The 17,093-nt window shown below is 48.4% G+C and overlaps 1 protein-coding gene across 1 annotated transcript in view; it reads left to right on the plus strand.

Moving 5' to 3' along the window:
* Positions 1-17,093, plus strand: part of CACNA1H (calcium voltage-gated channel subunit alpha1 H) — a 254,838-nt gene that overhangs the window by 114,216 nt on the left and 123,529 nt on the right. Inside the window, exons 3-4 of the mRNA XM_075058453.1 lie at positions 12,479-12,590; positions 15,626-15,759. Coding sequence (XP_074914554.1) covers positions 12,479-12,590; positions 15,626-15,759 — 246 coding nt within the window. The remainder of the gene's footprint in view (positions 1-12,478; positions 12,591-15,625; positions 15,760-17,093) is intronic.

Below are 17,093 nucleotides of genomic sequence, written 5' to 3' on the forward strand. Positions count from 1 at the left end.
GTTAAATACTTCATACCCGTCTGGGAGAGAGCCCCAGCGCTTGTATAATTCATGCCCAGAGTTTCTGCCTCGTTTGCTGTAGGAGAAATCATTACTTTTAATGGTCCTACCCAACACGGACACCGGCTACGCAGGGAACTGCTGCGAGCGTGGCTGGAAATGGGCAGGGATGGGGCAAATCCAAGCCAAGAAATCCCCCTGTAAGTCATTACCTTCTCCTCAGAGCTGATCTCATTTGACTGCAAATATTTAGAAATCCCAGATAAAGGCTATGGGGCACATTGAATTTAAAAAGGCAACAAAATTTTAATGTGAGTGACCCAATTTTAACATGAAACACTCAAGTGGAGGGAGAGAAGATCAGGCTGATCCCTCTCTCTGGGTGCAGTTTGAATCATTAAAACAGGGATCAATGCTGATAATAAATGAAATATTTAAGACTTTTGAAAACACCCCGGGCTACTCTAATGCTGTGACAAGATTGATCCTGGCTGCGGGCTGCTGGGGGGGAGATGTGGCTGAAATGCAGCAGAACAGTTGTTTTTTAAAAACTTGACCCTTTTTTTTTAAAAGTTGGACCTGGTGCAGCTGAATTGTCATAGAAACAAGAAAAAAACCTCTGGCTGCTCTCTCCCTTGCAAACACCAACCCTGAAAGCCATGATGGGATACTAATGGTGTGTAAAACAGCTGAAGCAGCTAAGGTAGGGAAGAAAAACACAGTTTTTCTCTTTCCTGAGAATCAGGTTAAAAATTCTCGCCAAAATTATTGCAGTATGGGGCATCTTGGCACAAAGCAAGTATTGGGGAGCCTACAGTGGGGAAATGCGGGCTCTTTCCCAGGGCAGGCACATTGGCATTGGGGTCACTGATCCCTCGGGAGGTTTTTCTTGTCCTCTTGTCATCTAAAGGCCAGTTCACACTATCCCCAGGATTACTGGGGCGCATTGTGTCTTTAGTCCCACACAGCTCTGTCTGTAGCTGAAGTGAAGGACAGAGGAAAGAAAAAGTACAGCTATTTCTTGTCCAGCACCTTTTATCTTTTGGCCTTTCATTTGCCCTTGGAAACCTGGAGGAGCATTTGGGTTTGGACGGGCTGCACAGAGGTTTGCGATCCTGGTTCGAAGGGGATCTGCAGTAGGTACAAAAGTCCTGTACCTGCCGTGGGAGCGTTACTCGGAATGGTTGATTTGATAATCCCTGGAGTGAGATCCACATCCCCACAAGTGATTTTTTCATGGGAAATACAAGCTACCATCTTGCTAATGCAAACACAGCCCGAGGTCCTGCTGTCTCTGCTTGGACGATGCCGGTTATTCTGGCCTGGGAGGTGGCTCAGGGGGCTCAGGATGGGGTGCAATTTCTGCCTGACACCCACCCCGATTTGGGTGACTCATACGGGGCTGCATTTCATCTCCTTTGGTTTGTACCGCACTGCGTGGGTGCAAATCGGGCTTGCGAGCAGGAGCGCTGGCCCTCGCAAACCATCGCCTCTGCTGATATTTCCCATTTGCAAAAGGGGATTTTTCTTACTTACCACACAGCGCTTCTGCAAAGTTTAATTTATATGCTTGCTTTTTCTTGTAAAGCACTTTTACCCTGGCTGGATAGATGAGGCAGAGAAGACAGAGTCATCCTCTTCTCTTCATTTTCAGGATTCCAGCTGAGTTTGGCTTCCCCAGGGTTGCGCTTTTGAGGCAGCGAACTGGTGGAGCAATTTAGCTGAGTGCAGGCTGGGAATGGCATGCATTTTCCTAGGGGCACATGTAGGGAAAAGGCAAATGGGATGCAAAGGTGATGTGTTTCCAGGGGAATTGCAGCCCTGGCGCAGCTTCACCTTTGCACTGACCTTCCTCAGAAGGGAATCCTGCGGCGTTTGTCACCTGGGCTGTCCCCTGTGGGTGACAACACCTACTCCTCAGTGCCAAGGGCACGGGGGAAGGCTGCTTCCCCTCCTCAGCCCACCTAATTCATCGAGAATGAGAAAAGCCGTGCTTGGTCCAGACCTGCCAACGCAGCGGCTGCATGAGGCCGGTTGTATTTGCTCTGATCCCACCTGTGTGTCTCCTTGCAGGAAAAGCACATTTGCATTTACCCGCAGACAGAAAACAAAAACTAGAAAGCAAACTAAACCCCAGAAGCACTGCCCCATCGCTTCGTGCAACGCATGAGCCGAGCCCGGCGAGGGCAGGACCGGTGGTAGGCAGATGATGAGCCGCATCTCCCCTGTCGTCTCCCTGCAGCCCCCTCCAGCATCGCCCCCCACCCAGCAAAGCTGGCACAGGGGATATTTAGGGCTCAACCTCCTGCCTGGGGTTCACCCCCAGCAGCATCGTTTTGGGAAGCCAAGTTGCAGCCCCAAGTTGCCATGACACTGAGCCACCCCCGAAGATGCGGCTGCGGCTTTCTGCCCTCCGTGACCCGTTTCCCGAGTATTTGGCGTCTCACCCACGCGCCCGTCTCTCTCAAGCAATTACCTGCTCTGATTGCTCACCCTCGCATGTCACTGCTTAGATAGGTGCTTATATGTATTTTAATCAAGTGAGTCAGGCAAGGCGGGGGGGTGGACTAGGCAAAACACTGTTTCTGTCCTTGTCTCCGTGCTGGGTAAATGATGGCTGGGAATTTAGTGAGCATGAAACGCTCTCATTTGGGTGGATTTAGTGGATTCGGTGGCTGAATGGGTGTTTAGAGATCATTTGGGTTTATTTTGGGTGGAGTGGTAATGACTTGATCTCTGGCCCTGGCCCTGAGATCTCTGTGCACCACCAATCAGGAATAGCACCTTTGAATTACTGTGGCTTTGAATTACTGAGGGGTTTTATCACTACGTGGAAATGGCAGGAACAGAGGCTTTCCTGCATGGCCTGAACCCGCCGCTCAAGAGCTTCAGAGCAGTCGTCACAGGCAAGAAATCCACGCTAACCCCCACTCCTCCTGCACACTCCGGCCATGGTGTTCCAGCTGCAGGACTTAAACCACGCAAGATGGTGTTTTCCATCATATAATAGATATGAAAATTCAGAGGGCAGCTCCCGGCCAGCCCGGCACAGCACGGCTGCGCTGAATTCCATTTATGTCACTTTAATCGATACAACCCTGTTTCCTCTGGGGGCATCTCGCAGCAGTTAAGGATGCCTTAACAACACGCTAAATCCATTTGCAATCATCACTCTGGGCGCTAACAGGCTCTAATTTAACACTGGCAATGGAGGTGATTTTTCCAGGGTGATACATGCCAGCGGGCTGATGTGGGGAGGTTTTCCTCTGGGTTTGGGCGTAGCAATGGTTTGCGTTGCCTTGATTTCCCTGCTGAGCTTGTTTGGGAAGTACGAGATCCGCCGGGACGGGTTTGTGCTGGGGAGGCACGTGGCAGGGAAGAGCACGGTAGCGATCGGGTTTTACGGAGCCTGGTTTTACGCTCGGAAAGCCCCAAGAACAGGGAGGGGATTAGTGTTGCATCGACTGAGCGGCAGCGTGAGCATGTGCACCCCTCGAGGTGCTTTTATGCCTGTATCATCCTTTTAGTTTGAAGTTTAATCCCCAATAGCTGTGACTTGCTGCATTGCCTGTCTCATAACAGCCTTACAAAGCTGTGAAAACAGGCAGGGAAAATGAAGCTGTCTGACAAATGACACATGACAAGGACTTGGAGTTAACTGCTTTTAAATTCATTATGGCTCCAAAAGATTGGCTTGAGCAAGGTGAATGATTTAAGGTGCATAATAAGATGGATTTAGCCTCCTTTTACTGCCGTTGAATGATCTGTGAACAAGCTTTGATCTCTGCATCACAGTCGTTACCAAGATTTGTCAGTAAGGGGGGGTTATTTGAGGACCACTTGCGGCGGTACCTTGGTTGCACACTGGTGACTTTTTCCTGGCAGGACAAATGCCAACTTCTCGGTGCTTTCAGAGCAGCAACCTTCGTTACAAATACTGTTTCCAGCCGTCCCGAGTGCCAAAACCGAAGAGGAGGTGTTCAAAGGGCATGCGGGCAACCCGGGCACTGAACGCAGCCATTGCGCAGCAAGTCTGTGGTTTGCAGAGAGCTGCGGTTTGTGCAAAAGTCTCAGGAGCTGCAGGAAGGTTTCTGCGTTGTGTGATGATGAACATCGCAACAGGGATGTCTTCCAGGTTTGGGTTGCCCTGGCCGCAACACGTATGGCACATCTGGGATGCCCAGGGCTGCAACCTTGCCATGCTTCAGCCAAAAATTGTCTAGCGATGCCAGGTCCGGGAGCTCTGCCCCAAAATCAGCTCCCCAATCTCTGGCTGTGCAAGGCAAAGGGAATTATTCACATTTTGGGGGAGAAAGGCACATCTGACAGCAGACCAGCAGAACAGCCTGTTGCTGCAGGTCCATTTGGGGCTAGTAGTGGGTTGGAATCTCATTATGGTTATTTGATAGCAAACTAGTGGGATGCAATTATTCCAGTAACTCAGGCTAATCCTGTCTTAAACAAGAATTCTCTGCAGTCAGCCCCATCTCCAAAGGTATGTGCCAACTTGGTGTCTTTGGGGCTGAAATATTGCTTCTGGTCTGTGTGTTTGTGGTACTGCTGGGGAGGTATATATTTCTGAAGTGCAGCTGCCTCATTTTGTTTTACAATTCATAAGCAAACGAACCCAAATGATCCAGTGCAGTATGGGCACTAAAAATAGCTTTAATCAATCAACTTTTTAAAAATAAGAATGTTCCTTAAAATTATGCCAGCACCAGCCAGTGCTGCCTCTTGGGAATTTTATTCTGACTCATTTTTCTTCCAGTGCTGTTCTTTCTTTTTCTTTCTTTTTATTTTTTTCCTGCTCCTATTTACCAAATATCATCGAGTTTGGACTGTTTTCTGTTACTTAGCATACAGGATGAGGTGGATATTGCAGACTTTTAAAGCTATTTTTGTCACTGGTGGCGTGAAAGGATGGGAAGCATTATTACTGTCATTTGCCAGTATTTGGGGAGCACTCCTAAATACTGGTCAAACGGGCACTAGGTACTTTTAATTCAGTATTTCTACACTGGAGCAGCTTCCCACCCGTACCCAAATCTTTCAGGGTGGCCCATCCATCCGTCAGAGGACATGGACACACGGATGCAGTAGCAGTGCCGTGGGGCTTGGTGGGACAAGCCCACCCCATCCCCTGCTCTCCCCCCAGCCCCAGCCCCTTTTCCTGCAAGCGCTTCGATGCTCCACAGCTTTGCAGGAGCCCCGTTGCCATCCCATGCAGCAGCTGCTTTGTGGTCTGACCAAGCACGTGGGCATCCTCGTGGCCTCGGGGTCCGCTGGACCACTCGGGTGGAGGACCGAGCCCCTTTCCCACCTCCCCAAGCTCTCCTCCTCCAGCCGGTTGCGCTCTTGCCATTGATGGGGGACAGATGCCAGGTTGGGCAGTTGACAAGCAGGTCCTCAGGTTTCTGACCAACCTTGTTTCTAAAGGCAAATAAGACTGCGATTTTGCAAAGGAGGAATTACAAACCCGAGTCCTGCTGCTCTCTGATGAGCAGTACATACCCAGCTCAGCAGGAGCACTCTGAAAATCCCAGTCTCTCAGATGTGTGTGTATATATATATATATGTGTGTGTGTGTATATTTAGTGCATTAGTCACATCTTAGACTATAAAAACTGAAACTTCAGTTGGCTGCTTCTTCTGTAAACATATGTTCTCCTTGTAACTATAACTTGGCTTTTATTGCTTTGTGTTATTCCTCAGCGTCGTGTGCAGTACGTACAGATACGATAACAGTAATAATCACAATACTGCCAAATCTGAGCATTTAAAATAATGGGTTAAGTCTCCAAAATCCCCTGACTGGCTTAAAAATAATAAGATTATGTGAAAATAGTAAGCACCATGATCTTGTCTTGCTGCTTTTCCGTTGCTGGGTCTTCAGGCTTTTGGCTCCTGTCTGTCTCCAATATGGGCATTTAGAAATGAGGGTTGGGGTTGGGGAGGGGAACTTTTAGATGAAGATGAGACTGATCCCTCTGAAGGACCTGGGAATTTGAAGCGGTACGTCCTTCATCACAAGGCATGGGATGAAAGCAAGGGAGTTTGCAACACAGCGGTAATACGGTCCCAGCATTTTTTACGGTGTTTACTGCAGAAATATTTTTAGAATTAGAGTGATGGATGGTAGAGATTATCTCCCTGAAAATGGGGAGGCGCAGACTGGCTGAACTGCCTAGTGAAGGAGACCAGTTGCATTATGGTACGTCTGAGCCTGACCTATACCCATATCACCGGCGTTTTCTGTGCATTATTTGGAGTGGGAAATGACTGATGCAAAGTGAACGAGACACAAACCAGGGTTGCAGGCATGGCAGTCTACTCGGTACCTATACAATTTTAAAAGACATATTGAAAACCTACCTTTCTAACAAGACAAGTGGTTTATTTTTCTTCTGTTTTTATATTTAAGAGGGCCTTCAAGTTTTTAAGGAAAATATTAGACTTTGACCTGCACGCCAAGAAATCCCCTTACAGCATTGCACAAATGTGTAAGGATCTGGAAGCCTTCTAGAAACAGGAACTATCCACATTGTTTTGCTGGCTAAAATGCATGAAACAGAGATCCAAATTGCATCATTGCAGTTAATTTTACTTTTCTCTTTGGGCCAAGAATTGGAGGTTTATGGTGGGAAGGAGCTGGGGGATGCTGGATTTGGGTTTGGCGTTTTTCAGTTCAGCAGAGTCATTCTTTTCTTCTGCCTGCAACCGTCCATGTCATGGTGTACAAACCATCTCCGGAGGAGATGGAGCCATCAGGCCTGGCTGGGGCTGGTCTTACAGTTTAATTAAATCCATGCCTAAACCAGTTGAACTAAACGGATGCAAAGTACAGCGTGAGCGCTGTGAGCTTGGTGAGGACACAGCTTATTTCTGCTTTTGCTTACGTTTGTTCTGTTGCCATAAACTCAACGGGATTAAGTGTCTTCTAAAGTTAAATATGAGGGTCTGGATGCCAGGGTGTTAAAGTTCTCCTTCTGGCTTTCGTCCTCATGACCCGTGGGCAGGTCTGCGTGCCGCTGGCCGGAGCTGCGGTGGTGACACCGGGGTCTGCCCCGTTCCTCTGCTCCTTGGTTTGGGGCCTGAGGTCAGCAATGCAAAAAGTCACAAGTGCACTGCTTTAAAAAGGGAGAGAGGAAAAGAAAAAGTTAAATCAGAGGCCAAATGCAAAATTGCCTTAAGGAAACACTTGCTGCACTAAGAAAAATTGTTGATGCTATGAGATGCTGTCCCACTGCAGGTGTCCTTGCTCCGCCCTGCATCCTAAGATGCAAAGCGACTCTGATGTCCCATTCTGCTCTGGACCCACCCAACAGCGGTTTTAAAGACAATTTTTTTTTTCTGTGTTTGTTAGCTGGATTCCTTAATTAATTGGCAACATCCTTAGGAGATGAGACTCTCACTGTGTCACTGCCTCGGTGACGGAGGAGCCGTGTCGAACCCCACTGCCGGTGGCAGAGGGCAGGGGCTGCTGACGGAGGCAGGAGGTGCCGGGAGCTCTGCCTCTGGGCAGGACACACACACAGCTCCTACACACCTTTATTTTGGGTTGCCTACTCCTCAAATACATCCCCTGGCACTGATACCAGTGGCTAGGTGATGTGGACCTGATGAGTGGCCACCCAACCTCAACTCTCTGTGTTGGGCTCCTGCCATTCAGTTTTACTGCTGGAAATACTCGAGGTTGTGTTGAGCAGCTGCTTCAACACACCCTTGAATTCCCATGTCTCTTTTTAAATCAAGTCAAGGCCTGACCAGCTAAACCAGCATGGCAGAGGTCAGTGGGAAAAGCAGGTCTTGCCCATGCTGAGGCATCATCTGGCAAGCAGAGCTCTTCATCCTTAAGCCACAGGTCTCTCCCCGGAGGCGATTTCAGTAAAACACTGTCAAAAGCTGCCGGAGAGCATCAGCATCAGGAGAGCATCAGCATCAGCAATTGCACCAACAGCTGGTGGGGTGAACAACATTTTGGGGCAGAGCCTGGTTTCTGTGTTGCCACTTCTAAACTCAGGGCTAGATTTTAATGTAAGAGACTGTGTCAATCCTGCAGTGCGGTGCTGTGCGGAGGGGAGCAGCCCCCTGCCCCAAGCAGGCAGAACTCTGCTGTTCCCCAGCTCTTGCCCAAAGGGTGTCCAGGGGATTTGGGCTTGGCCCAGATACACTTGAGATGTCATTATCATGGAATTTGTGGCAGAGGAAGAAATATTAAGCAAATCTTTTGCCATTATCTTTGCCTCTAGCAGTTAGTCTAGATGTCCCCTTTGCATCTTTTTCTTTTCAAATCTCCTAGTTGCAAAGTTGCCTGCTTTTAAACTGGGTGGTGCTTCGGTGGCCCGGAGAGCAGCAGTTTCCATGGTAACTCAGAAGTACCCATTTTTGCACAGTCATGGTTTTAGCAGGTCGCAGCCACCACTGCTGCCGGAGGACCAGGAGGATCCCATGTCAATCCCGTCCCAACTCCAGCAGTGCGAAAGCCGGTGCCGCTCGGGGGGTGAGCAGGAGCTCAGGCTGAGTTTGGCATTACCATCCCTCATCTTCCTTGACCTCCTGGTTGCAAAAACGCCGGGCAGGGTGTACGACAATGCTTGCAGGGTCACCCACGAGGCCGTTCTGTGCCGTGGGACTTCTGTCTCCAGCCACATCTTTGCTATTTGTGCTGGCACAAGCCCAGCGTTGGGCTGCTCTCGGATTTTTTTCCACCTTTTCCTCTCTCTTTTTTCTCTTCTGGGTGTTTTCCCATCATTATCAGAACAGGGCTTTTCTTTCTTGATGGGCATTTTGAACTGGCCCAGGCTTTGCGGGAAGGATGCTGTGAAAAGGTGCCCGGTATAATCCCACCCTGCAAAGCAGCATCACCTCCCGCTGCGCGGGGGGTTCTCTTTGGGGCATCTCCACACGGCTGCTGAAGGCTGGATGGCTTTTGGGGGGGTCTGGAAAAGCAACCAGCTGGCGGTTAAATCACAGCTTCTGGGGCTCTTCCAGAGCCAGGAGTAAGGAAGGGGGGGAGTGAACTGAAATTCCCTTGAATGTCTGTGCACTGGAGGGAGGGAGGATTAGTCCCATTAGGGCAGAGCACTCGGGGTAATCCTGCTTTCAAATTAGGGATTTCACTGTCATTAATCTGATGTGAAAATAAATAGGGCAGGAGCTTAATGCCTTTGAGGGAGCCACAGGACCTTTCAGCTCAGACCCCTCCAGCCTCATCCCCTCGGGAAGGGTTTGGAGATGAGGGAGGACAGGAGCATCCCTGGGAAACGTCTGAGCCCTGAGCAGGGGCTTCCTCCTCCCTCCTCCAGTCCGTTCCCTGGCCAAGGCAAAACTGTTCCCTACAGTGGGTTTTCGTCCACCTTTTCAGCCTTTTCTTCAAAGGCAACACAAGTTTTCTTTTGTCTCTTTTCTTTCTACGTGCGGCAGCGTTGCCGTTTCCCATCTTGCGGCTGTGGCTGACCCTTGCTGACCCTTACTGACAGCCTCTAAACGTCTGTGACCACAAAGCTAAGGGAGAGCCTTTCTTTTTTCTGTTAGAAAATTTAAACAACTCTTCTGGTGTCCTGAAAGACACTGAATTCAGCTTTGGTGTTAGATGGACAGGGGACAGCAGTGGCTGTCAACTCCAGTGAGAATTCTTCTCAAGCAGGTGATTATTTAACCATAAAAAACACAATTAGGTCATTTACAAGAAAGAAAGAAGTTTTTTAGAGATCTGATGAGCAGAGCGCCTGAACAAAGGTCCGGGGTAGCTCAGCAAAACAGGGGCTTTACCCTGCAAACATCTTCAGTCTCAGGCTTCAGTCGCTCCACTGAAATCAAAAACCAGGGACAGATGCCAGACGCAGAGGGCAGGCAGGTTTTCTGCTCATAAAATTTTCTTTCTGAAATGTTTGTGATTTTGTATCACAATAACAGTAATCTGAGCAGCAAAGGGCACTGGCCCAGAAGCCAGAAGAGCCCAGGGTGTGGAAGACCCCGGCATCCATCAGAGTTTCCCGTACTCTTGAGGAGTCCTTTCAGCAACGGGCTGTACCTCTGCCTTGCTGGGGACAGACACTTCCATGTACTATACAAAAAAGTCTGTCTTAATTGAAAGTTGCCATCAAAACTGGTCCATGCCGACGATTCACTTTTGACAAATCAGTGTTTTCTAGTGGAACACAAAATCTAATTCTTGTTCGGTTCTGCCAGAAACAAGGGCTGAGGCAGTGGAGAGCCGGATGGAGAACAGTAACGCAACCAGCAGCCCTTGGTGGGTGGTGGATTCAAAAGCCTTCTCATCTTGTGGTGGGGAAAAGCCTGGGTTGTACATTTCCCCATTGCTGGAGCAGCAGGGGATGGATGGAGCCGGCACAAGCCCAGGATCGGTGTCCCAGGGAAGGACAGAGGAGCAAGGTGGGAGCAACCAGGTACAGGGCCAGTGCTCTTCCCTCCTTTGCGGGAAGCAGGAGACCTAGTTCATCACCATAGTTACAACTTTTTTAACAGTTCAAAATCCACATGCCTTTATTTTTTTACTTTAAAGGAAAAAATATATATCTGCAAGTATAATAAGTGAAATGAATGCAACTGCAGGCACCCTGGGAATAGCGCAGGAGCCCTGTTTACAGGGAGCTCTACATGAATCCCATCAAGCAATGCAAATATTGTAAGTAGGATATGGCCACAGGTTGAGCTTTGTTTGGGTCTGATGTGGGCTGTTTTCTCTATGGAACAGGATTACCACTCTGTTTCTAATTAAGCAAAAGGGAAGGGGATCCAAACAGCCCCTAAAGATGTCAAAAATCAGAAAGAAGATATTGAAGAGAAGGAGAAATTAAAATAAACCGACATTGGTATTTCAGCAATGCACAAGTCCTCTGGGGCTATGGCCAGCAGCTTCTCCTGCTCCAGCTCCTTCTGCATCACTGATGGGATGACCTGGGTTTTTATTTCATTTTCATGGATTTCCATTTTAGACAAGTAGGTTTCCAAGTCTGACGGGGTTGGTCCCCAGCATGGGCTTCAAGGTGTTCCTAGCTCTGAACTTTCAGATTAAAGCCTTCTCTAAAACAAGAAGGGGATTGTGTTCAGGTTTTAGGGAAGCTGCTGGGGCTGACCCCACTGATTTCTCTTTCTTCTTTTAATCTGGATAAATGAGAGTCTGTGTGCAAAAGTAGTTTGAGACTGCAGCCCTGTGCTTGCCTAATCTTATGCTGCAATAAATCTTACGCTGAACTGATAAAATGCCAGGTAAAATACTTCTAAAAGTGGGAGGGGTAAATATGGTAGGGGTTTTTTGTTCAGGTTTCCAAAGCAGGAGAATTGTTGTTACCAGAAATAAGACAATGTCTGTGTGCTTCTTTCTCTGTGATCCCTTGCTCACATACGCTTGTGTGTTTGAAAGCATAAAGGTTTATTCATACACAGATGTTTCCAATTATTATTCCTAAGAACAGTTCTCTCATTCATGCTTAATTTGTGAAACTCCTGTTCAGTTCTCCCAAATCTTTTTTTATTATTTTTAATAGTCATACCAGCAGCAGTAATCATAAGCTCTGGGCCTATTTTGCACTGATGCAAATCACCACTTACTACTTTGAAACAATTAATGTTAGTGCAGTTGAGCACTGGTGGGTCCTGTAAGAGAATATGGTCTTTTTTTTTCTGGCAACGGAGACATCCAACCTTGAGCCCTTTCCTTCCTTTTCAAAGCCTGTGCTGTGCACCCTGGGTCCTGGTTTACATCCCGTATCCCAACATTCTGCCATCCGTGACCCTACCAACTTGTGCCACCAGCTTGGCTTTGTTTTGCCTTCATCCTCGGTCATGATGTAGAGCTCAAAATGGACTCCACAGCTCTCTGAGACTTAGAAACCAGGCAGGAATGAGATAACCTGCATTCAGCACCCATTCCCATGACTCGAGATGGAAACAAGGAGAGCAACCTCACTGCTTGGAGCAAGGAACGGGGCACAAGCCAGGTTTCTGGTGGTGATGGTGCCTAAATTAATTAATCTTTCTTTGTCTTGCTTTCTTTAGCTTGGTAGTGAAAGAGTTAATGCTGGAGGACATGTGGGGTGATTCACTGCTAAAACTCTTTGAGATCTGGAGATGAAAGTTGCTGTGGGAGGAGGACAGAGGCGGCTGTGGTCCCAGCTGCCCCCGGGCGGGCATGAAGAACAGAAGAGGATGGAGTGGGGGGGACTTGAGATGGAAAGCGTAGCCGTGCGCCTCGTTGCACTTTTCTGGCTTTGCTGCTGTGTAGGAAATGAAAGGCATCCTTTGTCCCTTCATCTCAACAGGAGTACCCTTTCCAAGGCCCTTTCCTCAGTTGCCAAACACTTCAAGCCTTAGCAATCTGGGATGTTTGGAGGTGTTTTCTTCTTTGCTTGTGCGAGGAATGAAGGTTTTTTGACATGTAAATAGCACAGTGCCTCACCTTCCCTGCTGCCAATGGCCGCTGAAGTGTGTGCTCTCCTTAACGCCCTCCTCTCACCTGGTTCGAGCACATCAGCATGCTGGTCATCCTCCTGAACTGCGTCACCCTGGGCATGTTCCAGCCCTGCGAGGACGTGGAGTGCCAGTCGGAGCGGTGCACCATCCTGGAGGTAAGGATCCCATGCTGCCCCGCTTGCTTGGGATGTGCAGGGTGGGTGGTCGTCCTGGGAGCTGGGACCCCCATCTTGTCCCTTTTCCCCAGGATCCAGCCATGAAAGCCCTTCCCGTAGGGATGGTTTTTCCAATAAACCAGAGCCTGTCTTCCGAGGAGACCCGCTGCTGTGGCCCTAGGTGAGACCCAAAGGCTGCCTGATTTGGACTTACCCCAGCAAGATTCTTTCTCTACACATTTAATAAGGGTAGGGGGGGCTCAAAACTGGGCATCCAGCTCCCGCTGGAGATTTGAACACTTTTTAATTACAGGATGGCCAATGCCGCGGGGAACCTCTTGCTCGCAGTCAGTCAGTTCCACCCCAGGCAGGTCGCTCTTGGATCGCTGCAGTCTGGTCTGTGCAATACAGCACCGGTGACTTTGCCTTTTCATTCCCTTCTTCATGAACAAAAAGCATGGGACGGGCTCGTACCTGCTCTACTCCGCCAGCAGAACCCACCAGCTGAAGTGCAGCGTTGCCAAGTGCCAGGATAACTGACCTTTGGGAAATGCACACGCATACAAAGCTCGCAGACCTTTGTTGGCCACCCCAAGCTTAGTGGGGCATCACGCTTGTCACTTCATCCCTCGCTGCGTCCTGGCAATCCCCTCGCTGCCATATGCCCACAGGATTCGTTTTGGAAGCACATCCCGGCAGCATCTGGTGCGTGGGCTGCACCTTGGCGTCGGGCTTCCTGCAGCAACTCAGTTCTCAGGCTTGGAACCAACTTTCCTTGTTTCTAATGCATTACATCAACCTAGGCAGGGACTACGGACGTGTGGTAGTGTATCGGGCTTGGTTTGTCCGAATCCCGCACAGATCTGCTGCTTTGTTTCCCTTTGAGTGTTTCAGCTGTACTGGAAGGCCAGTGGGATCCTTCCAACCAGTCTCTCCTGCCTCTTTCAAAGACTGGGCCAGAACTGCTTGCAAATGCCAGGAATAGCAGAGTTTATCATCAAACCTTCTTTCAACCTTAGAAGAAGATCCGTTAAATGCAGAGCCAAGTAAACCGGGTGAATTGAGAGGCCACTAGAGGTTTGTTATGGAATGAGATCAATTTTGGAGAAACTGTTGCCACCAGAGGCATCCAGAATAGGGATCGTCTCAGAGGGTCAGGCTCAGGGTTGGTGTGAAGTGGCATCCAGAGGTGGCTAGTCCATCTCCTTCACCAGAAAATGTCACGCTGCAGGCAGCTGTGGGCTAAGCTGCCCCCAGAGAGCCCATCAGAAAGTGCCCGATCTCTCCTGAAATGTTACACTCCAAATGCCTGCCGTTTTTCTGCACGTATTCACCCACGTGGGACTTTGTTTGGATGATGCCTGCCAAAATGTCCAGGCAGACAAAGGGAATCCTGCCTGGATGAGGAGGTGACATTACTGAATGCTCATTAATTGCTTCCTTTTTTTCATAATTTACTCAGGTTACAGTCACACAGCTTGCATGGTCTGTTCTCCCCAGAACAGACACGTATACAGTCTGCGAGGAGCCCAGGCACTGAATTTGGTTTCTAATACCAGCTGAATGATTACAACACATTGAGTATATTTGCAACAACCAAAGTATTATCCTGAAGGGTTTGCAGGCAGAAAAGGGCTGCAAGTAAAGCCATCGTTATCCCTCACCCTGTCACAGCTTGCAAGAGGGAATGGAAGCCAGAACACAAGGTAGAAAAGCCTGAACTTCTTTATGGAGGCATTCAGATGCCAGTTATTAAATGAACTGAAGTAATGGAGTAAAACTTCTGTGTAGTTTATCAAGGGAAAGGTTGGTTGATAAAGCCAACAGCCAGAGAAGATGGTGCTCACACACAACCACACAAAGGTACATGGATGCACAGCGGGAACTTGGCTTCCATGTGGATGCTCTGCTAATTTTACCATTAATTTACTATTAGGGCTCAATATGGAAGTGCCAGAGACACAATACCAACAGTATGGTCATTAAGAGACTGATTTGAACAGCAGCAGTCATGTCTGTAGATCAAGACATTTCTGTGCTTTATCAAGTCTGTCATTCAAAACAACAAAGCCTCTGCACATGATTTAAAAGCAACCTGTATCTCCTGATAGTCACGTTTACAGGCAACATGTGGAAGAGTATTTACAACAGGGTCCATTTCATGGTATCTTCAAGTACATCCGCATTTCTCGCATGTACCTGTAGTCCCCAAGAAGGCTGGAGAAATCACAGCTGTCCAAGTCCCCACTACCCTACAGAAGTCATTCTTTAAGTAAAGGCTGAGGCATGTTCTGTAGGGCAGCACTGGATTAATTTGCACACCTTTAATTTCTCTTCTTGTTTTCACAGTAATCTAAACCCCAAAATTTTGACCTTCAGCAAGAGGCTCCTGTGCTTGGGCACTGAGGCTTGCCAGCAGAGTGCCCTGAGGCTCTGCACCACGAGGAACCGCTCCAGTCATTCCTCACATGCAGCAGAACTGCCCTTATAGTTACTGCTTCAGCCTCTGCTTGATGGGTATATTCACTCCCAGCTGTGTCTGGGTCTCTGGGTAGGAACCTGGTCCCTTTTGGGAGTCCAGGAAGGCATCAGAGGTGAAGCACATCCCCCTGTGTTAGATGGGACAAATTGTTTCTAGGAGTCATGAGCTGCCCAGTCTGGAAACGCAGCTTCCACTGCAAGTTGCTGAGACCTCACAGACCCAACCACAAGCTGGTGTTGAATGCATAGGCTTTAAATGCCAAGAAAAATATCCAGCCTGTACAACAGTGATGTCCTTGTATTTTTGTCAGTAGATTAATAGGAGCTGCTAAAGCTTCCCAGGCAGTGGACAGGGGTTGCCATCACCCATCAGGTGCTGCAGATTTTATTTCTGAGTTCAGTAGATGGCACTTTGGTACCAGGGCTTTGCCTTGCAGCGTCTGCCAGGGTATAGGGAGTGCTTCTGCGGCGGGCGCGCTCGTGTCTCTGCTTTTCCTTTCCCTGATAAGAGAGCACAGCAGAACTGACTGTAATAATCTTTTACTGGTCTCCAGGCATTTGACGACTTCATTTTCGCTTTCTTTGCGGTGGAGATGGTCATCAAGATGGTGGCTCTGGGGATCTTCGGGCAGAAGTGTTACCTTGGAGATACGTGGAATCGCCTGGACTTCTTCATCGTGATGGCGGGGTCAGTAACAAAACCTCATAAATTTGATGTTTGCAGTGAAAGCAAGAAAACCCCAGAGAGCCAAATCTGTAGGTTGTCCTGGCTGGTTCTCATAATGTCTTGTGAAAGCTGCCAGGCTCAAGCCAAGGCAAAGTCTCATAAGTCTTATTTAGTTTCACCTCTGGCAACCATGCCGGATTATGGGGTGGGGTATGAATGTCAGGGCAAAAGCCATCAGGTTTTCAGTAACAATCCTTTCACCAGTGTCATCTCTGTCAAATTAAGTGCACGCTGATCTAGTCCTTGCGATGGCCAGTATGGCCCAGTGCTCGCGGTTAAGACTGCTGTCTCCAGAACGGGTGGAAAAAGCACACAGCAGCTCAGCCCTGCTCCTGGTATGTGACACCATTAGAGTGAGGCAGAGAGGCAGAAATTGGTCAAACAAGGAGAATCTAGCCCAAAAATCTGGTTCAGAAGGTTGAAGTCACAGTGGAAGCAGCTGGCCAGAAGTTGAGTCAAATTACAAGTGCATGCAAATGCCTCCTGTAAACTTCTCTTGGTTTACATTTTAATGCCATCTCCCACAGCTGCTTATTTGTGCAGGATGTGTTAATAAACAGATATAAGGAAGATCTGGGTGCTTTTGACACGAGTTCCCCCACACCCATAGGGAAAAACTGAATGGATTAAAAGCTTGGCAAGTCTAAAACTTTTCTATAAATAAATGGATTTTAGAAACCCCAGGCTCTCTTACGTGCTTAGTATACCCTAGAAAGGGATAGACTGCTTTAATTACAGAGCTCTGTCTTATTTCTGAATTCCTGGGTTTGTAATGACCAGCCTGGGGTTAATTAGAACATTCCTGTAATATGTTGGGGCATTTTTACCGTTACATTAGTGATGTACAATCTTCTCTGCACTAATGGAGTTTTGGTTTGCTCCATGTTATTTGTCTGGAATACAATTAGGAACGGCCTTACTGGTTTGAATAAAACATGAGCTCTCCTGAGCAGAGCTTCCTTTGAACCCCTGTGCAGTTACAGCCTGGGAAAGAACAGCAGGGACAACAAAAGGAGCAGTTAATTATTTTTTCTTTCCAAAGCTGCTTCAACATTTAAGCCAGAAGTAGTAGGGGAAGAGCAAGTCTGTGGTTGCAGGAGTAACTCGGGATCAGAAATCTGCCATCCATAACCAATGTGCCGACAGTGTTTCCAGACGCTGAACCTGCAGGATGAGCTCTCCTGATGGGCGAGCAGAGGTTCCCCATATCATCAAACAGATCATCCCAGCAAAGTGGGAGAGTAAAATAGCACATGCGGGTAGAAAAGCTGAGCCCTCTGCTCATACCTCAGAGT

This window comes from Buteo buteo, chromosome 27 (assembly GCF_964188355.1).
Source record: "Buteo buteo chromosome 27, bButBut1.hap1.1, whole genome shotgun sequence".
NCBI classification, from domain to species: domain Eukaryota; kingdom Metazoa; phylum Chordata; class Aves; order Accipitriformes; family Accipitridae; genus Buteo; species Buteo buteo.